Genomic DNA, 27796 nt, shown 5'->3' on the forward strand with positions numbered 1-27796 from the left:
AAGTTGAGACGAACATAATAAACACCCCTTTCAGTGGCCAACAATTATTCGGAAATCAAGTGGACGATTGTCTAAACCAATTAAAAAGGGACAATGAGGCCGCAAAATCTATGGGCGCTTTAAAGTTTTGAGGGAGGTTTCAGAGGGACTCCTTTCCATCAAGAAGACCAGCCTCAAGAGGTATCTTTCAGATGGGGAGTACTCATCAGTACTTCCAAGGGAGTGCACAGTCAGTACCCTTGCAACAAAGCTGGCAGTACCAACATCAAGGAAGAAACACATTTAGGGGTAGAGCTTAGAGTGAGAGGTCCATCAGGAAGCGTAAGTTCAACACCAGGAAACAAATGACTACACTGCAGCACCAATCATAAAGACAACAAACTCCAACGTCATCAAAACAAAAAGACATAACAATTCACAGGTGAGTGAAAGAATTACATTTTTCCTCTAGGAGTGGAGGAAAATAACTTCAGACAAATGGGTCCTAAATATAATAAACCATTGCTATTGCGTAGAACTACTAAAATGTCTACCACCAAGGAGACCAAAGAAAATAATTAATTTGAAAGAAGAAATAAATCTCCTCCTACAGGAAGTCAAAGAGTTGTTAGACAAGCAAGCTATAGAAAAAGTGCCAAAGTAATGTATCAACAAGGGAAATTGCTCAATATATTTCCTAATTCCAAACGTGGACAGCTATTTCCGTCCAATTCTAGACCTCAGATACATCAACAAATTCATAAAAACTCAAAAAGTAAAAATGAGAAACTTACAGGGAGTTATCCCTAAACTTCAAAAGAGTATTTATTACATGCCAACTGTAGACTTAAAGAATGCTTACTTGCACATTCCAAAGAACGCAAAACACAAAAAATATCTAAGGTTTGTAGTCAACAACATGCATTACCAATTCAAAGTCCTGGCATTTGGGATAAAATCGGATACAGGGGTGTTAACAAAATGTTTAGCAGTGGTGGTAGCACATCTCAAAAGGAGAGGGATTCATGGGTATGCTTACCTAGACGACTAGTTCGTAAGAGCACGCTCTTATCAAAAATGCAAACAGTACATTTCAAACGTAATCAAAACACTACACACTCTAGGGTTTTCCTTAAACATAGAGAAGTCATCCACAGAACCAGAACAAGCAAAGGTGTTTTTGGGAGCAAGACTGAATTCAGTTCAAGCAAAAGCATTCCCAAGCAAGAAGAGGACTCAGTCCCTGTTGGACAAAACTCTCCATTACCAGAGGGCACAAGCTTAACAGCGAGGATGGTGAGGAAAGTATTAAGAAAGAGGGCATCTTGCATTCTATTAATCTCACATGTGAGACTACATATGAGACCAATCCAAGAATGGCTTCAGAATCAATGGTCCCAAATGACGGGGATTTTAGAAGATCTAGTGGTTGTCATGCAGAAGGTTCAATAAGAAATGGCGTGGTTAAACAGGAAAAACATAACTCGGGAGAACCCTATTTCTTCACCCAACTTCTACAGTGACCATAACAACAGATGCCTCACATAAGGGATGGGAAGCTCATATGCATTCTCTAAAGATATGAGCAATGTGGAACAATCAGGATGCTGTACAACACATAAATTGGCCTTAAGAACATTTGGTTAGCCATGAAAGCGTTTCAGAAACCAATTCATGGAAAAGACAGTTCTAATTCAGACGGACAACACAACTGCAATGTTCTATATGAACAAATAGAGTGGGATCCAGTCACCTTCCCTCTCAAGGTTATCTCAACAGATCTGAAAATAGGCGATCCAGAGAGACATAGTCAAGCAGTTCACTTACTCTGGCAGAAGAATTGCGAGGCAGACAAGTTGAACAGGTTGGCTATGGGCTCACATGAATGGGAGTTGAATCAGAAGGTGGTACACAATAGTTTCAAAGCATGGAGGATTTCATCAGTAGACCTATTTGCAACCCCTTGGAATGCAAAATGCCAAAGCTTGGCATCCAAACTACCATACCCGCAATCTCGGGGGAATGCCTTTTCGGTAGACTGGTCAGAAACATTTGCTTACGCTTTTCCACTAACTCCCCTACCGCACAGAATAATCAACAAATGTGAGAGGAACCACATGATGCTAATTCTAATAGAGCCACAGTGGGCAAGACAAACATGGGATTCAGAGCTGATAGTTAGCTCATACAATGCCTGACAAAAAGACAAGAATTGCTATCCCTAGGAAAAGGGAAAGCTCTACATCCAGAGCTAGAATATTTCAAATTAGCAGCATGGCAACTAAAGACATAGAATGTGGGCACTTGAAACTACAAAAAGCCACATTAGCAGTTTTAAGAGAAGACAGAAAATATGTAACAAGGAAATATTATATGGCAAAATGGAAAAGATTTATAATATGGTGTAAAAAGAACAATATATGTAAAAAAAATATATATATAAGGGAGAAGACAATTCTAAAATATTTAACTCTGTTAATACAAGAAGGAGTCACTTGTTCTTCTTTAAGGGTTCGTCTGGCCGCGATAGTGGCTTATACAAGAGGTCAAATGGGGAAAGAGTTTTTCACATCTCTAGTGGTAAAACTATTCTTAGAAACAGCAAAGAGGATAGCACCACCAAGGAGGGTTCCATCGCTGACGGAACCTAAATCTAGTTCTTACTCAACTCATGGGTAAACCATTTGAGCCATTACACAAAGCAACTTTGCAAATGTTAATGTTAAAGACTTCTTTTTTTAGTGGCGATTAGTTCCTTATGTAGAGTAAGTGAGTTACAGGCACTCACTATTCAAGAACACTATTGCCAGATACATAAAGGCAGAATTTTCATGAGAACAGACCCTCATTTCCTACCAAAAGTGGTCTCTTAATTTCATATTAATCAATCTATTTGAATACCAAGTTTCTTTCAAAACCCAAAAATGCATGCTGAAAGAAGCCTACATAAATTAGATACAAGATGTTGCCTCATGTATTACATGGACAGACAAAACATTTTTGGAAATCTCAGCAATTGTTTGTTGCTTTCTCCAAAAACATTAGGGGGAAGGCAGTATCAAAGAACATGATTTCAAGATTGATGCACAAGTAATCCAATTATGACACTAAAATGCAGGGAAAGCCTTACCTAGAGCTCCAGGAGCTCACTGTAAATGGAAGAAGGGAGCAGCAGTAGCTTTTATGTCCAACACACCATTACAAGAAATCTGCATGGCAGCAACTTGGGCTTCAATACGTAATTTTACAAAATATTGTTGTATTGACATTCATATGAGTAAAGAAGCTCAAGTAGGACAAAGGAGTGTTAAGAAATTTGTTTTTAAATCCATATCCATCTTCAACCCAGCCACCACAACAAAGGAAAACAGCTTTAAAATCAGTGCACAGCATGTGAATCCATAAAAGATTCACGCTTCAAAACAGAAAGTTTCTTACCTGTAGGTGTAGTTTGTTTTGCAGCTTGAAGATTTTCTGGATTCACTTGCGACCCACCCACCTCCACCAAGAAAATGGAGAGAAGCAAAAAAGAAAAAAGAAACACAAGAATAAGAAGATGGTGAATTGGGATGGAGACGTCCGTAGGAAATGGAACGACGTCACAACAAAACACAAAATGGTACTTCCGTCGACACCCAACAACAACAAAACGAAGGTAGAGAAAGAAGACGGACACATTTTTTAAAGAGAAATAGTAGATAATCTGGTTTGAACCAATAGAAGGCAGAATAATGCATAGCGTGTGAATCCAGAAAATCGATAAGCTGCAAAAACTACATTTACAAGTAAGAAACTTTCTGTTATGCAACAGAGCAGTTAAACAGTGGACGTTATAGAGAAGCCCAGTGTCACCTTTTGATTTTCATGTCCTTTTGCATTAAAATGAATAGTACTGATGTCACTAATGGCAAGGTATTCCAGTTTCCACAGAAACAGTGGCAAAATGTCAGTCCCACACAGCCAACAGCTTTTGTAAGTGTCATTCATTACGTTGATCAGACCACATTAGTCAGCTACTGATTCTAACCATCAACCATGACATATGGAGCTTTTACTCATTCCATTATTATTGGAAGTGTAGTCTGAGTCAGCATAGCCACAGGTGCACTTTTTCTTCCTTTCATGCATGTATAATTGTTTGCACTCCTCTCACTCTCATTGGACACCAGATGTGAAAGCTCACCTGCAGCAGATCACAACAAAATGCAGTGCTGGCAGCTGCTCCGGCACCATGCTCAAAGTCAGACCTCCCCACTGCAGCTGTTAGTGCTCTGCACAGAAAGGTTCCATGGACCCATTGTCATTGCTGTTGTGAATACACCAGCTCAGTAACTCAACACGCTAGTGCACGTGCTTCAGACTACGCAACTGGGTGAAGGGGACAAGAGAGTTATTGAGGTTTGTTTACTTATGGTGGTTATTGATGATCTTTCTTCTTGGGCCATTGATTTTCATTGCTGCCTGTGCCAGTGACAACGATTACTGCCCTGGGCCATTGATTGGTGTCTGGAACCATTGGTGTTCATGACCACTGTGTTCATCGTGATTCATTAGCGCAGTGGCTATTGATGTGCAGTACTGTCTGAATCCATTGAACTGCATTACTTGAAACCATAGAACCTTGTTGTGACCTAGGTCTATTAAAGCTCCTTATTACCTTGGGCTTGAGTGTCTGTTTCTTTAATGTCCTTCGTACATGGGTGTTTGGTGGTGTCAAAGTCCATGTGCATGGATGTTTGTGTGTGTGTATTTCTCTTTCTGTATATGTGCCTGAGTGTATAATCTGTGTCAGTGTATGCTTGGATCAGGGCCGGCCTTAACTCTGGTGGGGCCTTGTGTGACAGTTTTTGTTGGCACCTGCCAGTGACCACCTCTGCCACGGATTCCCCGCTGCACCCCTTTACCAGTGCCCCTCAAGTCTCCATAATCACTCTCTCCCCGATGCACTTAATTAGTTTTATAGTGCCACTCATTCCAGCGTAGGGTGTCAGTGAACATTACATCGTGCACACATTACACAGAGACAATCAATCATAAGTGTGTAAATAAGTGTATAAGAAATGTTACATAAAACAGAGCACTACAAGACGTAGGAGTCGCATGTCATCCATACTAGTAAGCTATAATAGTTTGATAGTGCTTGATCTGGGGAATCTCAAACTCAGAATTTAAAAAGTAACTCCATTGTTGGGGGTTCTCTTTAATAATCAGAATTGATTTATACCCAAATGATCCATTTTTGCAACATTAGGATAATGAAAGATTGGGGAAAAAACTGATGCTCAATTCGATACCTTGCAGAATGCTTGCAGTTCTTTGACAGTTAATAGTTTACTGTTCTCTATGAGGATTTTAATTGATAAACTGTAGGCAACAAAATGACCTCTCTGTCAAAAGCAGTAACCCACTGACCTATTTGTGTTCTATGCACTTTGTGATTTGCCTGGAGAATGTTCTTTCCAGCAGGCATACTAACTTTCTGCGCTACATTAAACTCCCACTAGAGAAAACACAGAACTCTCTCCAGGCAGTACATGAATCAGCAGGGTATTCTTGACATTTTTATTGTTGCCTGAAAATTGCTGGAGGCAAGTAACGCTGCAGCAGGGGCTTTGAAAACTATAATATATTTGCAAGCTTGGCACCCCCACGCACAGTCCACACCCGGTGCGGTGGGACCGGTCGCACAACCCTAGAGCCGGCTCTGGCTTGGATATTCTGTGCATGTCCTTAACAAATGGCAAAGCTTTTGGTTTTGTCAAAGCTTGTTTCACTGACTTTCAGTCAATTTAATCGTGAACATCATACAAGAGCATGAATTTGCACTATATAACTAGCATGCTGTTATAACCTTAAATAAGCCTGTAATGATTAAAAAAAAAAAGTGTATTGATGCCAAAATTCATCCAGGCCGAGAAAACTGTAGCTCTGTTCAATTACTCAATTACTGGTGAATACCATTACTAAAATATTCAGTGGAAATTAGAAGTATTTGTAATATTTAAAAAATTACTGCCCTTATTGTCTCATGGTTGGCCTTTTATCCAACTGGGTGCTGTTTAAATACACAAGCTGTAGCAGCAGGCTGCTTCCCCGCGGAGAACCAGTTGAAATGAGACGGGAAAGAATGTGTTTGCAAGCCCTGTACTGTACCACGCTAAAATGCAGGCAATACTCTTTCTCTTTGTTGCGCCACTCGCTCTCTCGCACCATTGAGAGTTTATTGCTCGTCTTAATCAAAGTATTAATAGTTAAATGCAGAAACTTCATTGACACGCAATTTAAAAGAATATGTCTATATTTCAGAGTTCGACTTAGGTGGTATTTGAATTAAATTACATATAAGAAGGATACAGCTGTAGTTATAATGTAATTTAGACTCTAGACTAACAGTGCCTATAGAAACAATATTGAATTTCTAATGATTGTTATTAAAAATGCATGCAAAAAATAGAGAAATGCATTTCTCTTTAATACTAAATGAAATGCAGTAACAAAGCTTACTCGTTTAAAATTAAATGTATTATTCATATCAATTAAGTATTATTACTGTTGAATTGATAAGTTTGCATATTACATGTTTTATTTAAACACATTAATTAAATAAATTGCTATAATCCTCCTGTGTTATTATGATTGAGGCCTGTTGAAGCTTGTATTTCATGACTGTAAATGAGCAGGAAATGCTGATTTAATTTCATAACATGAACATCAGATTGTTTTCCCTTGAGCAGACTAGAAGTTGGTTATAGACCCCATTGTTTAGACACAGAGAGAATGTAGCCTTGTGCCCTTGAAATTAGTATGTTGTGTAACATGGACTAACATCATTTACAGTTGTTTCAAACTTATGTGGAGTCTCACTGATGGAAGATCTTCTCATGGAAAGCTTGGGAAAGGAAGAGTATGTTTCAGCTTAGAGTCATGTGATTAATTATTATTGAATGATGCCTCTTCACCATGACATGGAATGATACCTCTGGCAAATCAGAATGCTTTATGACTTTTGATATGGCTGTGCCCAATTGGACTGTGAGGAGATGCTGCTTAGATTACCGACCCTTGTGATGAAGAGTCCCTGAATTCTGAGCCCCTTGGAGAGGTATCTTCCTGCTGCGTATGCCCCTTGAGATGCCCTTTGAGACTTGGATATCCCTACCTAATCCCTTTGATTGAGCTACTGATATGCTGAGACTTTCTCTTTTTACCTAGGCAGGTTATCAGGTGGAGCTATTTTTAGGACCTCCTAGTCCCTTCTGGCAAATTGCCAATGTGCAGGTTTTCTGTTTAGTCAGAAAGTAAAGGAACAATGAAGACACCTTTAAATCTTGTTATGTTGTCACATTTGCTCTGTTGAGAGACAGAGGTCAAAAGTCAGTTTGTCTTGCAATTCATTTCCCTTCTCACTGCAGAGTTCCAGGAGTTTGTAAGGTGAACTTTTCTGACCTGCTGTAAAAGTTATTTAAATGTTGTTTATTAGGAAAAACCTGACACCATAAGCTTTTAATTTCACAGTAAGTCAACCAGACAAACATTTCAAAATATATTTCAGTAGTTATGGAAGCCCATTTTTGTACTTATGTGTGATGGGAAAAAATAATTTAAAAGGAGAAAAACAAATCAGAACTCTTTTCTTAATGATATGCAAAAGAATGTTTTCTGAAACCCAATTTTTACAGATTATTGTTAATACTATATAGTTTTATCAGTAAAGCTGCAAGTTAGTGGGAAGGTTTTTGGACATTTCTTAGAAATGTAGTGTATGTAAATGACAGTTTGCTACCACATCATTCTTTAGTACTATAGTTATTAAAGTGGGTGTTTAAACATAAACTGAGAAACTCTCTTGCCTGGATGACAATGCTATTAGTAATCTAAGAGGCAAGTCATGGATCATTTGTCCCCTATATGTGGGCTAGATTCTTATTATACATGGAGCAAACTTTTTGTCTATTTAATCAAACAAAATAGTTTTGGTGCAGCAATAGTGCTGAGCACACATATTTAAAGGTAAACTAATTGCCTAGGATCACACTATTGGAGACCCGTTTACAGGTCGAGTACATTACAGTTAGGTTGAGTAGATTATTTGTTACTTGACTTGCAGGTCTAGTAACATTTTTATAATATTTTGAGGCCTGCTTATTATTTGCCTACCTTAGTTAGTAGCTTACAATTTGATATTATCTGTTTCCAAATTAGTTTTGCCCTTTTTATGCTTCCTATATTTTGCCCGCTTGTGTTTAGACCCACACATGTATTTCCCTGATTTGGTTAGTTGTAAGATTTTTTACTGGCCGGCCTAAATTATGATTGCTGAATCTGAATTGACTGATTTCTAACCCTGAGCAAATTTCATTTCTGTATCTCAGATATTTCTTTTAATATTATGTATTGTCCTTCTTGAATGCTTAGTTTTGTTAATGTTAGTTCGTATGAATTTACTTTGTTGCCTTGACAACCATTTGGGATTATGTATCTTTATAATTTATAATGTTTACGGTGAAATGTAGCACGTATATTTATGGGTCTACCTCACTAATTAGTATGGTTGAAGTTACAGTCATCTAAATAGGACTATGATCAAGCAAATAGTTATGTTGGCTCTATATCATTTGGTATTGTATAGATGGGCCAAAGATAGGACCAGACTTCCCTGTATGCAATTTTAAACAGTAAATACGGATATTGTGCTCTGAAGGTGGTGTGTGACCCCTGGTCATTTTACACCAAAACACGCGTTGGTACGATCCTTTGCAGGATATGACTTCGAAATGCTTCTCATTTTAAATCCTTTAATATGTATTCAATAAAGAAAGACGTTTGGAGAACAGTACATCAAAATATGGGACCAATACATTAGGATTGACTCTCAATAATGAAGCAAGATTTGTGATGAATATACAATGTTTTAAACTCTTTTTATTTGTTTTTTTTTCCGAAACCATGCTCATCATACAAGTTATTCAATCAGAGTTTGTCACATATTGTAAAACACATAATGCAGTCTTGAAAGCAAGGAAAATCGAATCAGGACACATAACATAGTGAAGAATGGCACTTTTGCGGCCAGCGTACTTTACACCCCAAGTTATGAGCACTCAGCTAGTACATGATGTCCTTCAATCCCTAATGTGTGTACCCCACCCGTCAGAGCCCTCTGTGTCTACCCCCACACTTTCTCTAATTTCTTGGGGGCAGCCTCGGCCTTGATAGACCACCTATTCAGCTCTCTGGCACGCCGATAGAGGCACGCGGCACACACGGCTGCAAGTTCGAGCAGGACTAGACGTGACAGCTCGACCCTAGATGATCCTTTTACCACTATGCGTAAATGCTTTAAAATTGAGTGCAAGTAACGAAGATAATGAAGAAATAGAAAGAATATCTCTTGATATCCCAAAAGATAAGGCACTGAGTTTAACGTCCTGAGGAGGCCAGATAATTATTAAAGGCCGAAATGCATCGACAACACAGATTTTGGAGGAATGTTTCTGGAATTTTCAAATTAACAACTAGAAAAGACATGGTATCAAAAATATATATAGGATGAGCACCTAACCTAAAAAGATGATACCTGACGATGTTACCTCATTCTCAGCGGACTGCTAGCCAGAAAAGAGCAGCAGCTTGTATAGAACAAAAGATTATAGTGCAAATAAAGTATTTTCTGTGATTATTGTGAAGATGTTATAATTTTTAGCCACATTTTGTTATATGTTATGTATGTTAAATATGAGTTTTGTACTTGAGTGTTGTGCTAAAATATACACAAAAATATTGTGACTGGTGGCAGAGAAAAGCCATAAAAGAACAGATGAATAGTTATAAAAATAATAAATAGACAAAAAGTGTTGTATGGTGAGTAATTTGTCTTCTCACCTAGGATTCATATTATTAGACACATTTATCTTGCCTGTATATTTTATTTACAAACTAGGATATAACCTCGGCAACCCCCTCTAACATTCCTGTATCACTGAGCAGTCCCAGAGGATATGATAAAAGGTACCTTCCATCCTACACCCCCTAAGACATGTCGACCTGGGCGCCCTATCAATCCTGGCCAATCGAGTCCTTGAGTAATAGGATCTGTGTAGTATTTTTAGCTGGTCTAGTCTAAACCTTGTCCAGATTACTATCTCATGTGGGCTCTGAATTGCTTCCATCCATTCCTCATCAAAGTCACCCAGGTCCCCAGCCCACGCCTCCCTCAGCGTAACCAATGTATCTGGGGAATTATGGACCAATTTTTGGTAAATAACAGTAATTGTTTTGTCCGGAATGTGTCCCGTAGGGCGCGCACCCTTCAGCAGAGACACCTCTGGGAACTGCTCCCCATCTAATATAGGTCTCCTCCGGGCGTGTCCTCAGCTGTAGGTACCTGTAGCGTTCTTAGTCGGCCATCTCGAATTCCTGACTAAAGGATTTAAAAGTAATAAAAGCCTGATTTCTTCAAATATCTCGCCTGCATATGTTGGTGATCCTACCGCTCCAGCCCAATAGTCTGGTTCCCTCCCTCTACACTCGGAGAACCGTCTGAGTATGTTCCGGCAGTCCATGCTCCCTCCCCTTCTGGTAGAGGATCGCTTTGTGACCTTTTCAACCCATTGTATCTCTGTCCACTCTATCCACCAGTTAGTGGCTGTCAGTAAAAACCCAGTCGTTAACCACCAGTAGCTTGGTTGCCCAATAATATTTGAGAATATCTGGAATCGTCAGTCCCCCATCATAGATCCCCCCTCTTCCTGAAGATTGGAGAGCGAGATTTGCTGTGGACTCTTCTCCCCCCCGCCCCGCCCACCACCAGAGCAAGTAGCGGAGTTTGTGGTCAATTTTCTGGAAAAAAACAAAACTGGGGGGGAACCCTATATGAGGTGTTTTGGAGCACATACAAAAGGCGTGGCAATGTCAACATCTTATATAATGCTGCTCTGACCATCAGGGATAATGGAAGCGTGCCCCAGTGAGCCACATCCCCTTTCAGCTTCTTCAGTTGCATGAGCAGGTTCCTACTTAGAAAGTCCTGGGGGTCTCGATTAATGTATATCACAAGATACTTGAATCCCTCTCTAACCAAGGGCGCCGGGCATAGTCGCCCAGCATAGGGAAAACCAGCGATTTGGCTCAATTGATTCGATAGCCCGAATAGGTGCCAAAAAGGTCAAATATATGCAGTTATCTGTTAATTGAGTGGGTTGGGTCAGTCAAATAGAGCAAGATGTCATCCGCATATAGTGATATGCACTCCTTCCAGCCCCCACTACATCTCACCCCTCGTACTAGCAGGTCTTGCCTTATCCAGGCTGCGAGCGGCACAAGGACCACATCAAATATCATGGGAGAAAGCAGGAAACCCTGCCTTGTGCCCTTCCACCCCATTGACTCAGACCCTAGCCATGGGCCCTGGTAAAGGAGCCGGACCCATCCACAGAATTTATGTCCAAACCCCAACCATGTCAACAAGTCAACCATATAATTCCACTCGATGCTGTTGAATGCCATTTTGGCATTGAGGGACATCACCACTGTCTGTTCAGATCTCGACTGTGAGGCTGCATAGAGCACACCAAACAAGCACCGCAAATTAAGACTGGTCAGAGTGTATAATAGATGTAATAGCGGCTCACATTCTAATCACTAATATTTTGGCTAACACCTTAGCATCAACATTGAGCAAGCATATAGGTCTTTACGAGCTGCAGTCAGTTGGCGGCCTACCCTTTTAATGTATTACTACTATTGTGGCAGTGCGTTGATCTGTCGGTAGACAGCCAGCCAGTTTCGCGTGCCTCTTGGAACATAGCCAAAAAATTCAGAAACACCTTGGAAGCCATCCTTTTATATAATTATACTGGTAGGCCATTGTGCCCCGCCGCCTTCCCTGGCTGCAAGTCCTGCAGAGCCACCACAAGTTCCTCTACAGACAAATCCAGATTTTGCCTTTAGCGCACTGCGATTATCTGGATGGCTTGTAGGATGACTTCAGTCAAGTATTCTTGGTCTTCTGCTTTATTATTGTTACCAGCTGAACTGTAGCGTTAATGGCATTGGAAGTTGCTTATCTAGTTTTAGTAAGTTTTTGCATATCCCTTGGTTAAAGAGTAACCCTGCTAGGTCTTTCTCCATGGTGTGGTGTAATGGGTGAGTCTCTGCATGTCCCAGTGCTCTCTTCAAAAAGAGTCTCCTCCATGTCTGAAACTGGTAGCCTGAAGGAACTACTGCAATGCCGCACAGCTGTGGTTATAACATTGGGAACCCAAACAGCTGCCGGGAGTGTTGAGCCATATACTTATTAAAACAAATAGTGATTGTGATACAAGTATTCTCAGTACAATCAATGTAAACATTGGAAACAGCGCCTTGTTGCTTGGTCAGCCAGAGTTTTATGTCACCTGTGCACCTTTTTGACAAACCTGGTAGGTTCACTGGAACATTCAGCAGCTGTCCAACTTTGAGAGGGCTTAACTGAATACAGCCTTCAGCCTTGAAACTCTGGAGGATTTTGACATCCATTTTAAGACAAAGACTGAAGGTCAAATCTTTGAACAAGACAACTTGGTGGATCTGACTTCCTCTCCATTGTGTTTGGCCTAAATGTTCTGATCAAGCACAAATAGTGACTTCAGATTAGTGCTTTACCTTTTCTTGGTAATTATTGTGTTAACTTTTTAAATATGATATCTCTGGTTCACTTTATTGGATTTAAATCATGTTTGTGTACTTTTTCTAATCAGAACTTTCTTGTAGTTTTTTTAATTGGTTGTGGGGATGTTTGGGTTGTTTTGACTTTTCATTTTGGTTCTGCTGAATGTCTTATATTCTTTTCCTCAGGTTTAACCTGAATGCTGTGTGCTATAGAGTTGAGCCAGGTTCCTTTATTCTGTATGTGTGTTGGGCCTAACAACATTTTGGTCCTATTTCAAGGGGCAAGGAGTCACATCCTGTCCAATAATACCCATTTTTTTTTCCTGGAGCAACCAATGGGAGAAAATAAATGTAATTTGTATAACAATAGGCCATACAAAATTTGTAAAAACAACTGTTAGAAAGCATTAAATTCAGTTTTTTATTTCATTATGCACAAAGAAACGAAAAGCTGAAAGTGTTCAGTGCTCAAGTGATCGAATTGGAATGAAAATGCCCAAAACACTAGTTTTGTGTATTAACATAGACAGACAGTGGACCATACTAGCTTAATTATATTGGTACAGGATTAGACCATTGTATAGATAGATAGATATTAAGAAGATTAACGGGTTCAATTGACGTTTGTGTCAGTGGGATGTTTAATTGGTCATCATCAGGGAAACACCTTATCAAGGGGAAAAACAGAGCTAAGCTACAGCTGAGAGGTCCGAATAGGGTTGAGAAAACCTATAATACCACATTGTTGAAGGTAGAGTGATTCAAAGTCCCGCTGGGCACAAAGTGTGCAGGAGGTAAACTGTTTAATCACACAATGATTATTAAATGATTGATGCAGGATATGATGGGCGGTGAATGCTCCTGAGGTGAAATACACAAATTAAAATGGACCAGAGATACAATAGTTGCACTTTTAGTTCTAGAGGCAGCACAAAAGCAGTAGGTGTCTGCAAGTGACAAGTGACACACCACACAGTCCAAAGCTGGAATTGACAGTGGCCAAGCACAGTCTTCTCCTTATGCACTGGGGCAATCATTCTGTGCACCAATTGGGCCTGAGCCTCAAGCATATGGACATGGACAAGCTTCTTGAGGAACCAATTGGAGTGGCCCCTGCACTCCTTCGCAACTGATGTCCTGGAATGTGAATCAAGGTGTCAGGCACTGACAGCTGTCTGAATGAAGCCTAGACTCCACTGCTATCCTCCTCAATGCCTGTTTGGGTATGGGCTCGCATGCTACAGTCCAAGCACTGTAACCTAGTGGCTTGGCCCACCCCCAGTCTGCTGCCAGCACTGCAGCACTAAATGTTGACTGGAAGCACGTGCAGCATGAAGCAGCTTCTGGGAAGCGTCCATGCACCACAGGGACCAGGCACAGTAAAGTAACCAGTTTTGCAGATGATTGAATTTCAGATTTTTCAGACATTCCTGGAAGCTATAAAAATGAGTGTTGGAACAGGAATATCGACTGTATGTTAAATGGGCTTGTGCCCCTGTCCAAAGTGCCCGGCTTCTTGTGAAAGTGGCACCTGACTTAAATATTGGTCCTGCCATCATGCTTATCAAGCATGTGCACAGGAGCCCTAGCCTGTCCTTGACAATGTGAGGTCCAGGGCCTGTCCTGTGAGTAGGGGAAGCACCAAGCATGACCTCATAGATTCAGTGGATTACTGTCCCTGTCCTGTAATGCCCTATCATGTAAGGCTAGGGTGGCACCATACCATGTTTTGTGATTTACAGTGTGACTAGACCTTTTCCCTGTGTCGCTAAGAGTGTGGTCTGCTGACCTCTTATGTAAATTAGTGAAGTATTACTGAATGTGAAACCCAGACCTTTGGGTGACATCCTATGTGCATGTTGAGTGCATATGTATGTTCTATGAAGTGTGATCTCTATGTAGTTGTAGGACTACGTGTGTGCCTGTGCACTGAAGCCAATGGGGTCCATTTTGGATCCCCTGGTTTGGCATGGCACAAGAAGAGGGAGGATGAGCACAGTTTTCCAGATAGTGGAAGTGTATTGCCTGCCTTCCTGACACTGAAGAGAGGAGGATGGAGTTGAGGCGACATTTCAAATTCCATGAAGACGTTTTTTTTAGCTAGAGGCTGGTGATTAGTTCTTCCTGAGTACTGCCATTTTGTCGAAGGTAGGCTTCAATGGAGGAACAGATGTTTGTTGTTCAAGATGAAGAAGTTTCTAGGTCAGGCCTGTTCTTTTGTGTGTCCTTCGTTATTAGTTCAAGAAGACAGATGGTAGCTAGGTGCAGGGAGCTCACACTTCGTTGTGCCCATGTTTTGGGGGCTTCATGTTTGGAGCCCGACCTATACCTACCTGTTGTGAGAAGCATAACCAAACACAGGCTGTGTCTGGAGAGTAGCCTGAAACTGACATTGAAAAGGAACCAGCCCAACCCAGCTCTGTAGTATAAGACTGTGGATGAATCCCCTGCCAGCCAGTCTCCCAGAGACGAGGCCATGTCATCTAAAATCTGTATTTACATCTGGAAGAGCTGAGGATCTGCCTAGTGCCTAGAAGCCGGCTTGCTGGGAGAGGAAAGGAGTCTACCTGCTGCTCCACGAGGACAGACTGCTAATGAGGAGAAACCCAATATGTAACCAGTGTGAAGAACACCCAGAGAAAGGGGGCAACCAGAGGGCAAAACCAGGAGCACCGTGCTGTGAGTGGGTCTCCCTGTTACTCTCTAAGGCTCCTGCTGAGAACTGCATCCAACAACTGCACAAATTCAAAACCATTGTGCCTGCCTGGTAGATGCTGTATGCCGTGCTCTAGTGTACCCTCTATTGGCAGATTAACAAGCTGCAACGCTGCCGAGGTAGAGACGGTTGGCCTGGGGAGGCCGCAGCTACCGGGGACACATTCTCGTTAGCAAATTAGCCCAGTGGGCGGTGCAATGGCCTTGGCTGTAGGACCCATTTAAATTTAGCCAGTTGATGGACGCAGCTGCCGAAGATGCCTCGTCTAGTATCACCGCTCCCAGGAGCTGCATTATTCTTGCAAATCCTGTTTGGAAGGGAGGTTGTCACACACAATAAAAACCTGAAGTGCACCAGACTTGCTTCTCACACTTCTGTAGAACGAACACGCAGATAATGTGGGCCTCCACTTGTGGTCAGAACAGAAAGACTGCAACACACAGAAACGTTTCAGTCCATGTAATAACGGAGGCGAAAACAAGCAAACTGACTGTGCATGAGCCTAAGTAGTCTGCACCTGTATATAATTCATGCCTCTGCCACAGAATACTGGGGACTATAATTAATAGGATCATACAGCAGGAGGGAGTGCTCGATCGGTTTTGCACCCACTGGAGATTCTTACCAGGGTTACCATCCTATTATTGCTAACTGAATTGCACTTAGTATTCCTGTGTGATTAAAAGTACTTTCCTTTCCATAAGGACAGCCACTGGACGGAAATTGTGTCTGTTGAGTTCTGTGCTCTTGTCCCCCTGCTTTCCCTCCCTAAGAGCCTGTAACTGTTTGCTTGCTACCCTGAAAGTCTTGTGCAGAAATTGTTACTTGGCCCTGTTGCAGATCCGTAGTAGGATGGGTGCCAGGACACAAGTAGCAAACTACCTCAACTGCTTTGTTGGGATCCAGTATCCCATGTCTTCCCTGTAGCATCCTGAACAAGGTCGCACCCTGTTTACTTTATTAAAATTTGTAAAACCGCCAATAAAAGTTCACTGAGACCTGCTAATAATGCAGAGGTTGTTACTGTGTATTAGAAATGTAATGGTTTCGAAATCGAAACTTTTTTTCATTTTGTGAAGATCATGGTTTGTCTAGCTACATAAAAGGAGAGTTTCTTGGTACGAAATATATCATGCTAATGCTAAGAGTTTAGAGTGTAAACATATTCCAGTCATGATAGTTTATTTAGATATTTATTTAGGAGAATATTTTGCTATGCTGGTGAAGGAAAACAAAAGCCCCTGGAACCCCTCCTTTCAGCTCAGTCCATGCAGCAAATGTGGTGGGTTTACATTAATGAGGCCTAGATACATGACTTTCTATGGCACTGCTTCCTAGTTCTCCCCTATCTAACACACGTTTCTTTGGATCATCTGGTGTTCATGTAGGCTAAGAGCGAACATATCCCTTGTAAGAGCACTCTTGTAGTGAGCATAGCGGCATGGAAACAGGGCATAGTACCATGCTCCTTATATGTCATCGAGGAAGCAAATGTCCTGGTCATTAGCCTTCTTTTTTTTCTATATGAAGTTCTTTCTCACGTGCTGTACGTAAAGGTGGTAGTAACTTCAGAGAAGTGGTTCCAGGCACCAAGCACGTCTTCTGAGACCACATCTTCACTGCCCGCAGAGACTATGTAGCATCACTAGTCTGAATTCCATTCTGTATCTGGCTTTGGGGTCCTGAACCATCATTACACTTTTTGTGATGTTTCTAACTCACTGCGATAAGAGCTGGAATACAATATACGTGTCCCTTGCTGTGATTAAGGGATCCTAAATGTTCCTTTAGTGACTCCAGGAGTTGCACCATGGTTGTAGCTCAGGTCCTCCTATGGGTTAATTCTTTCACAGTCAGTTTTGTACAGCTTGTCCAACACTTCCTTCCTACCTTTCTAGCTTTTGCATCAGGCAGACAGTTATTAAGGACACATCCACGAAGGCAGTGAGTAAAATGTCTCCTTGCAAATGAATAAAGAAAACGTCTATTTTGGGTAGAGTTTGGATGCCATCCCTCAACTTACTAACGTTGAAACATTTTCCCACGTTACTAAGACCTAAACTCTAAAGGAAGTATCTGAACCCGGAAGCACTGACCTATGACGAAATGTATTTGAGCAACGCTGAGCCCACTTGTCTGTGACACTGAGGTATAGTATATTACACGGATGCCCCTGGTTGATTTTGCGGCAGTGGTACACACCTGCTCCAAACTGCAATTCGTGCTCTTACTCTGTGCTGTTCCATCACCGAGCCATGGGAAACACAGCAGCTGCTACTTCGAGTCATTATGATCAGTTACATTTAGGTAGTGAATTGTACCAGCTTAATCCTGTCACTTTTGAACTGGGTACTAGATTCATCAGTATTCTGTCATCCTCTCTGGGCATAAATTTTTTTTAACTGCCACGGTGAGTACCAGAAGACACAAAGCTATCGGCATGGTAGAAGTACTTTTGTGCTCTGCAGGAAGTATAACAGATTGTAGTCTTTATTATGCTAATAGCCACGCCAACAGTACCATCGGCTACGCTGCATATAGTAAATTAGAATCTTTTGAAAGAAGAAGCAATGCCTGCGGTCAGCCTTCAAAAAAGGGAAAATATGTTTTTAAATTGTTTTTTTTTTTTCAAAAGCTTGACTATCTTTGTTGGCCCGGCTGCCACCACTGCCTTTCTCTTATACGGCTCTCTTTATGTCGACTCTGCTGCCCTAGTATTTGTGTGTTAAGCCATTGGCGTCATAATGAAAATAAAACCCTAGTTGTGAAATAATCTCACGTTTTTGTGAATGTGCATAGTGCCCTTTATTTGTTGGTAGATGTACTGTACTTGCTAAATTGTTGATTTTGTAACCTAGTGACCCGGATTGTAGTCCTGGCGACAGCATTTGACCAGACACGCTGGTTTTGGCAAGTCACCCTTTACCTCTGCTTGTAAAAATGTAAGCTGCACTTGGATAATCTAAAAATGTGTAATGCAATAGATTTTTAATAGTGTACACAATCTTGAATAGTTTTCAGATATCCTCTATGTACAGTACCCTATTGTTAGGAACAAGGTTTGAGCTACAGTTACCCGAAAAGGTTCATATACGACCATGCATCTTCCTCTTCTTTAGTTTTGCTGTGGCCTGTCTCGTTAAGTGTTTAGAACTTCTAAATTAATATAAAACAACAGATGAGACACTCTTATGTTCTTTGGTACTTTGTTTTTCAGCTACCTGCACTGGATGCACTGCCACATTCTCTGTTCTGAAAAAGAGGGTAAGAACATAATTCCTCATATGTTCATATTTTTTAAGTATTTCTATTTGTAGGTGTAATGCTCATCGAGACCAGTCTGGTGATATGTATATTGCAGCATGTATAGCCTAGTTTTATTTGGCAGTACACAGCCTCCTTTTTTTTTTTTGAAGTGACAGATCCAACATATCTAAGGTGTGATTCCCCTTGCAGAGCAATCATGGATGGCAGTTGGGCACCCAGTTAACATCAGAATAAAACTATTTTGTATCACGAATGGAAACAAATAACATCTAAGGAATCCTGAAAATAAAAACAAAGCCTTGGAAATACTAACCGCAAAGAGATTTATAAAGATCCGGAAGCTCCAAATGGCGACTTTTCAAAAGGTGATTCCTTCACGAGACAAGAGTGATCTCCTGGCAGCAAAAGACCTCAGAGATGTGTATTTTCACCTGCATGCAGCCTGTAGGAAGAACTAAAGTTTGTAATTAAGTGGGTACATTACAATTCAAAGCGCTACGCTTATGCATCAATTCTTGTACAATTGGACTTCACAGTCAACATAAATAAATTGTCGCTAACCCCAGAGAAAATAATGACTTTTCTTGGAGCAACATTAGACACAACAACATGTATTTCCAAACTCCTCTGAACGATAGTAAGTACTTAGCAGAACTTAATTCCCCTTTACCAAAGGCATCTAACTCTGACAGTGACAATGTGATGACATTCCTGAAATGGTGATTTCCTTCATCTAGTGATTCCGAACTCTAAATTGCATATGAGGCCAATTCAAGAATGTTTGAACAATCTGGTCTCAAACTCAAGATCAACTGGACAGTCTAGTCGTTATCACAAACAGGGCACAAAAAGAGTTAAAGTGGTGGAACAGAAAAACATGACAAATGGAAGTACGTTTCACCAACCGATACCACCAGCCATTTATAATGGCAGATGCCTCACTCCAGGGATGGAGTGCATACATTGCCAAACTGAACATCAGAAGCCAATGGTCAGAAACAGATGTGCATAAATTACTTTGAGGTAAAACAGTTTTCCTATCTCCGAGTGCTTTTTCAGGCTGTATCCAAAACAGTTGTACAAACCCTCATGCACAACCAGATTGTTTTTACTTGGCCAAGCAGTGGAGAAGTGTGCTTTTTCTCTGTCAAAACTAGCCTAGGAAATATAGTAAATGTAAATTTTCCAAAACAATATCAGTGTAACCTCATATCAGTGTAGAAAACGTATAGGCAGGGATCCTGCATAGCGAGAATTAAAACAGGAATTTTTAAATCACATATTGAGTGTTTGGGGAAGATGAGACACAGGCCCTTAGTTAGAGTTTGGCACAGGTGATATGCCTTTGAAATGTGGCAGATATCTCATCCCGTGTATTACAAGTGTCAGTGGCTGTGATGCACTTAAAATAATGCAGACAGGATATCCACCAAGTTTGTCATTGAGTATCCTGTCCACCAAACTCTAAATAAAGCCACTAGACTTGTTTGCAACAGACAAAAATCCCAAGTCTTTGCATTCAGGCGTTACTATACAGGCAGTGAGGAACGTACTGGTAATAAGCTGGTTTAGGAAATTTCTTTACACGTTTCCTCTGATGTTGTTAATCCAGATGGTGATAAACAGTCATAGCCTAGCACATTGTAGTGATATTAATAACAGCCAGTTGGCCTATAGAAATTTGGACTTCCCACTGCATGGAGATTTCTCATGAAAACAATATGATGTCACCTCTGCTTAAAGATCTACTGACATTAAAGAAAGGGAAACTATTTCACCCAGAACCTCACCCTCTGGAGGTTCCTAAGGCCCTAGTGTTTGGCCTCTTAAATTTCACATATAGATCCATAGCTATTATAAAATAAGCAAGGAACTATTCACTAGGAAATGTTATGAAGCAAAATGGCATAGATAACTGGAGGGCTAAAAGGAACTACATATGCTAATCTGTGAAACAGTCGATTCCATGGCATGTGTGGCTGTAGATACACATGCTTTTCATAAGTCTGGCATCTAGTGTTGGGCTTGGACTGTTACAAGTTTTTCTTCAAAGAATCTTTTCTTGGTGATAGTGCGCATTGGCATTGAATCCTTTATTGGATTGTTTTCTCTCCAGCGACTGTTTAGGCATGTTTCCTTTCACTCCGGTGGATCTCGGTTTGGTATCTTTCGAATATCTTTTTAACTTTAATTCTCATCGTTCTATTGACTACGGTATAGTTTTGGATTGTTTATTCCCAACTTTTACGAATCGATCCGATCTTCATCTTCGGGGTCGGTTTAACATCCTTAGGGGCGTCCACGCACTTCTTGGGCCTGCTTCGACAACGGTAGTCAGAGAATGATAGGCTAGTGGAACGTACTTTGTTTAGATTCTGTCTTCAACGTCACTCCAAGCTTCCATACATGGATGAAGACTTGGTGTGTAATTTGTGTGTGTCCCCGGAACATAAGGAAGAGACCTGTGATGCCTGTAGGCCTTTTTGATCCAAAAAGAAAACCCTTCCGGGTCCGAAGAGCACGTCCGTTAGAAATGATGTCCAAGACAAGTTCGGAGAGGAGCACGAACGGTAAGAAGTCGGACAACAAGCAGCCCTTTTGATCCGAGAGTCTGAGTCGGACCGAGATTCGGGTATCGAGAGAAGGTCCATTCGAGTGGTTCAGTACGTGAGTACACCAGCACCATCTCACCATGCAGAGACACTTAAACTTAAAAATAGGTAATCGGTCCTCCACTGCCCTCGGGCCATGGTAGAATCCAAAAAATACATTCAGATGCCCCACCCTTTGGTTCTGCACTGACATTCATGAAGACCAAAATGCCTTCAGCACCGACCAAAGAGCCAGCCAGATTCCAATCTGTTTCAGGATTGAAACAGACATTAGCATAAACTTTAGAGCCAACGCTTTCAGCTAAAAAAAAAAAACATTCATTACCGAAGACTTCTGCACCAAAAAGTATAGATGGCAAACAATCTACAGTTTCCCCTCAAGAGATTTCTCCCGGAGAGCCTATTTTAGAAATGACGGACACTCGATTGTTCAAAATTCACATGCAGAAGAGAACAGGAAGAATCATGGCTTCTCCTCATATTCCAATCAAAAGAATACTTACATTTCAAGAAACAGTGGGCACTGCACCTGAAGTCTCTAAGGAAAAAGACAATGCTCCAGAACAAACTCCACCTTCTCCACCTCACTCTCCTCTACTCCACCACCATCACCTTCATCTTACATTCATCCACAATTCTCTCCATAAGCATAATCATCATCACCTCATACAGATGACTTAGATGATGTTCCACAAGATGTGGATCCATGGGATGTATATGATCCAGATCCCATTCTCCCTAATGACCCTGGCCATTATCCAGCGAGGCCTTCTCCCCCTGAGGATACAACTGCATATGATCAAGTCATTGCATTGGCAGCAGCATATCATAATGTGCAGATGCATTCAGACCCGATTGAAGAGGATTTCCTCTTCGACACTCTAACCCACACAGTCTCAGTTTCTACCCATGCTACCAGGCATGCTGAGACATGCCACTGACATATTAAAAGGGCCTGCTAGAGGCAAGAATCATTACACCAAGGGTAGACCAGAACTATAAAGCTGCACCCTCAGATTCAACTTTTATCAAAAAAACACTCATCACCTGACTCTATAGCGGTAAGTGCAGCACTAAAGCGTCAGTCCACAGGGGATGCTCCTTCTCCAGATAAAAAGAACAAAAAACTGAACTCAGCGGGGAAAAAAGTGGCTGCTCAAGCTGCTAAGCATTAGAGAATTGCAAATTCTCAAGCACTCCTGGGGAGGTATGACAGGGCCCACTGGGACAAAATAGAAGATTTATTACAATATCGTCCACAGGAACACTAAAAGAGAGGAGAGGAGATAGTTGCAGAAGGACAGGCCATCTCCATTAACTCCATCAGATATGCCATTGATGTGGCTGACAGAGCAGCATGTGGGGTGAATAGTAGTGTTCTCTTAAGCAGACATACCTGGTTGAGGTTTTCAGGATTAAAGCCAGAAATACAACGGGCAGTCTTGAACATGCCTTTTGACAAGGAGCTTTTATTTGGCTCTGAGGTAGACACCAATATCGACAAATTAAAGAAGGACCCTGAAACAGCTAAAGCCGTGGGGGCCTTAAACTACACCGTCCAGGGGTACTTTTCGTAGGCCACAATTTAGGGGTGGTTTCAAAACATCAGCTACTTAACCTTCCACTTCACAAAATCAGCAAGGAACACATTTCTACAACAGAGTTTACTTTAGAGGATCCTATAGAGGTGCAAATAATAGCGGGAGAGGTAAAGCATCCACCTCTAGAGGATCTCCCTCTAATACGAAACAGTGACTCTTACAAATTCCTACAGTACATACATCTCCAGTGGGAGGAAGATTGAAATATTTGTATCCCCAGTGGTCCAATATCACCACAGACCAATGGGTTCTGTCAATTACCCAACATGGTTATTGTCTAGAACTCATTTATACTCCACCAAATATGCCTCCTCATTTTCACGAGCTCTCACACAACCATCTCATTCTCTTAAATGAGGAGGTACAGTCCCTTCTTCTCAAAGGGGCTATAGAACCGGTTCCCCTATCCCAACAGTGGTTAGGAGTAAATTCACTATACTTCCTCATACCAAACAAAGACGGTTCTTTAAGACCAATTCTCGATATCAGGCCTCTCAACCTATAAATACTTTCAGAGGATTTCTATATGCAAGAAGTTATTCCTCTATCATAGCAAGGGGATTACATGACAGCATTGGGTCTCAAAAAAGCTTATTTCTACATTCCCATGTCAATTCGCACTACCATTCGGCATATCAACCTCCCCAAGGGTATTCACAAACTACTTAGCTGTAGTAACTGCATTCCTGAGAAGGCGACACATCCACATTTTCCAGTACTTAGATGATTGGCTCATAAAAGCCAATATCATCCAAAAATGGCAGCAGCATACTCGGAACACCATATATCTTCTACACAATTTACAAAAATTATCTCAAATCCCATCTTTAACCTTCATAGATACATCCTTATCTGGGAGAAATTCAGAATACTCATTCAGCATTGGCATATCCAAACCCACTAAGGATTCAGGCTTTTCAAAATCTCATTGTTTAATTACAGGAAAATTATTCTTACCCAGTAAAACTAGTGATGCAGCTATTAGGGATGATGGCCTTGTGCATGGCCATCATTCACCATCAAGACTACACATGCGTCCACTACATCAGTGCCTGTCTCGTGAGTGGTCTCAGTCACAGGGTCATCTTCAGGATCTAGTGTTATCGGACCACCAGACTCACTGCTCCCTGCAATGGTGGAATCCCACCAAACTTTCAAAAGGGCAGCCCTTTCAGGACACTGTGCCTCAGATCCCTCTCACAAAAAGATGCATCACAGATGGGTTGGGGAGCTCATCTCAACAACCTTACCATACAAGGGAAATGGGATCACATTCAACAGACCTATCACATCAGCTATTTGAAGTTGCTAGCAGTCTTCCTTGCGCTCAAAGCATTTCTGACAGAAGTCTCTCACAAGATGGTATTAGTGCATACAGACAACATGACAACCATGTATTATCTGCAGAAATGGGGGAGGAGGGTACACTCATCTCATTTGTCCCTTCTAGCTCATACAATTTGGAAGTGGGTGATTCACAATCGCATTTAATAACTGGCAGAATATCTCCCAGGAATGGACAATCAGTTTGCAGACCTATTAAGCAGGACGCAGCAACAAGTCCACAAATGGGAAATTCACCCACAAGTACTTCACCAATACTTTCTCCTCTGTGGAACACCAGAAATAGATTTCTTTGCCACCGTAGAAAACTCAAAATGCCAAGCCTTTGCATCCACATACCCACACCCTCAGTCCAAGGGCGATGCTTTATGGATGAATTGGTCAGGGATATTTGCTTATGCTTTTCCGCCTCTCCCACTCATTCTATTTCTGGTACGCAAATTGAAACAAACATCACTCACCATGATCCTTGTAGCTCCCACATGGGCACGTCAACCTTGGTACTCCACACTATTGGATCTGTCTGTGGTTCCCCATCACAAACTTCCCAACAGACTAGACCTTTTGACTCAAAAGAGAGGTAAAATCAGATAGCCATACTCCAAAACACTCAATCTTGCAATATGGCTCCTGAAGTCATAGAGTTTGGATATTTACAACTTCCTTCTGAACGTATGGACATGCTTAATGAGGCACGTAAACCTACAACTAGACAGTGTTATGCTGCAAAATGGAAATGTTTTGTACATTACTGTCAACTTAAGCACATTGATCCACTCAAAGCGTCAGTGTAAGACATTATTTGCTACATTTACAAAAAGCAAATTTAGCATACTCCTCTATTAGACATCATTTAGCAGCCATAGCTGCTTACCTCCAAAACAGACAGCATATTTTTGTTCAGAATTACTGTTATTAAAGCATTTATGGAAGGACTTAGAATTGTTCCACCCAGGGTTCCTCCAGCTCCAATATGGAACCTTAACATTGTACTTACTAGACATATGGGTCCACCATTTGAACGTATGCATTTCTGTTCTTTGCAATTTTTTTCATGGAAAGTTGCCTTCTTGGTCGCTATAACTTCACTAAGATGGGGCAGTGAAATACAAGCATTCACTTTAGAGGAATCTTTTTTCCAAGATAAAGTAGTTCTTAGGACAAACCTACTTTTTTTTTTAACCTGAAGTAGTTTCATCATTTTACATTAATCAATCAGTTGACATACCTGTTTTTTTTTTTCCCACAACCAGACTCAGTCGCTGAAAGAGCTCTGCATACACTAAATATCAAACAAACCCTTACGTATTTCATTGACAGGACAAAAAGTTTTAGAAAATCAAAACAACTTTTTGTAGCTTTTTCAATGCCTCACAGAGGTAATCCTGTTTCAAAGAATGGTTTAGCTAGATGGATAGTCAAGTGTGTTATCTCAAAGCTAAAAGACAATTACCAACAACTCCTCTAGCGCACTCTACCAGGAAAAAAGGTGCTTCTATGGCCTTTTTAGGAAACGTTCCAAAAGCAGATATCTGCAGAGCTGCTACTTGTTCTATAGGCAAATGTTGGTCAAGCAGTCCTCAGGAACTCTTTTTCAAGGGACTCAAACTCCTATAGGCTAGCACCACTTATTTGGAGGGACTGATTTAAATTCTATGTAAAGCATGTGTATCTACAGCCACACATGCCATCGAACGGAAAATGTTACTTACCCAGTAGACATCAGTTTGTGGCATGCAGTGCTGTAGATTCACATGCACCCTTCCTCCTCCCCGGAAGCCTGCAGTCGTTGTAGTACTAGATATTGTAAATATGTATATACAAAGCATGGACATCTCTTTTGTCATTATATATATGCTCTTTACCTCAGCCTCCTGTGGGAAAACAATCTGGACATGATGCCCATGAGCACTATCACTGAGAGGAAGAGTCACTCGATCTTGTGACTCAAAAAGATTCTTCTAAGAAAAACAACTTGTAACACTCTGAGCCCAACACTAGATGGCCAACTTATGCAAAGCATGTGAATCTACAGCACTGCATGCCACGAACAGGTGTCTACTGGGTAATCCACATCTTCCTTATATTTTATTTAACGTATTTGTTGAGAAGAGGACTCGATTATGCATCAGTAACAGTTCACCTATCTGCCATTGCAGGCTATAGTAAATGGGTACACCAGCATTTTTTTTTGCAATCCAAATTGTAAATAGATTTCTACATGAAGCGTTAGTAGAAATGACCATAAATTGAACCCATGCACAAGGCCACCTAAAATGATCTTACTTTGAGCTACAGGCATTCTCAGTGGAGAAACCATATCCAATTGTTGACAGTGAGAATATGGTCATGAGAACGCATCCAGCCTTTAAACCAGCCAAAGCTGGTGCCACCTTTTCATGGCCTTTTATCAATTAACTTTTTTGTTTCAAAATGCTACTACTACTGCAGAAAGAGCACTAGATATGTTAGATAAAAGAAGTGAAATACTGTATGACATTCAAGAAACATAAAACATTAGGAAAACTAAATTCTAATTAGCCGATTCTGTGTGGGGTGGAAAGGCAGCGGTCACTAAAGGTAGTATCACAAGATAATTTATGTATATAATCAGTTGGCTAAGGAGACGTTAGACTTTAAGCCTAGTATACACTCTACTACAAAAATGGGGTCCACAATAGTCTTTCTGGGCAGAGTTGTGATTGAAAGACATTTGAAATGCAACAACATGGTCAGCAAGCATACTTGTACAAACCTGTGTCTATAGCAAAATCACCCTTGTAAGTCATTTGTCAAAACATAATTGTATAGACAGGCAAAAATGAACTGTAGTAGGTTATGCAATTTTAAAAACACTTAATTGCAACTATTTCCTCAGTTGACCCTATCTAGAACGGTAGGTTTATTACAAAAAAATATAAGGTACAATACAAAATTGTAAAGTGCAGATGCCTAAAGTCATTGCCATAAAGGCATTCAGCAATTGGGCAATGCAGAATAATGAGCACAATCAAAATATTTTGAATCCCAAATGAGCAGCAGAATCAGTATGAGATCATGGCTCACTCCCAAATGTGAAAGTTTACATGGACAATCTTCTCATTGACAAATATTGGAAAGTGCAGATCCGTCATGTCAGCAAAAGAATTATAATTTTACAAATCAGAACATTGAAATAAAGATTGTCGTATAGCCTTACCTCCTAAGCACTATTCCGCTACACAAATATTGATTCAGCCCCTCTATGCTACTGTCATCCGTAAATATCAGAACACATTTGTTACAAAACAACAGTGAACTGTTGTGAATGAATTTCAGTACTACGAGCAGGTGGAGGAAGAACCTTGACGGAAACCTACATTACTGAGCCCATGCCAGAGAAAAATGTAATTTGGAAATAAACAAGCATGTCTTTCTTGAATCTGAGCAGCAGAAATAATAAGTAGTGAATGTGACACAATGAGACATCCGTTTGGAAGAAGATGACTTTGAAGCCTAACTGAGGCCTGGTTAGCGCAAGTCAAGAAAAGGCACTTTGGCAGATCATATCAAAATAGTTTCAAAGGCTATAGTATCATAAGTGTATGCATGTAAATTCCATTGTAGATCACTATTCTGCTGAAATCTGT

The 27796-nt window shown here is 40.9% G+C and overlaps 1 protein-coding gene across 2 annotated transcripts in view; it reads left to right on the forward strand.

The window, feature by feature from the left end:
- Positions 1 to 27796, forward strand: part of ZFYVE27 (zinc finger FYVE-type containing 27) — a 314413-nt gene that overhangs the window by 265594 nt on the left and 21023 nt on the right. For both annotated transcript variants that reach the window (XM_069239634.1, XM_069239635.1), the window contains one exon: positions 18561 to 18607. In XM_069239634.1, the coding sequence (XP_069095735.1) occupies positions 18561 to 18607 (47 nt within the window). The remainder of the gene's footprint in view (positions 1 to 18560; positions 18608 to 27796) is intronic.

Source organism: Pleurodeles waltl, chromosome 6 (assembly GCF_031143425.1).
Source record: "Pleurodeles waltl isolate 20211129_DDA chromosome 6, aPleWal1.hap1.20221129, whole genome shotgun sequence".
Taxonomy (NCBI): domain Eukaryota; kingdom Metazoa; phylum Chordata; class Amphibia; order Caudata; family Salamandridae; genus Pleurodeles; species Pleurodeles waltl.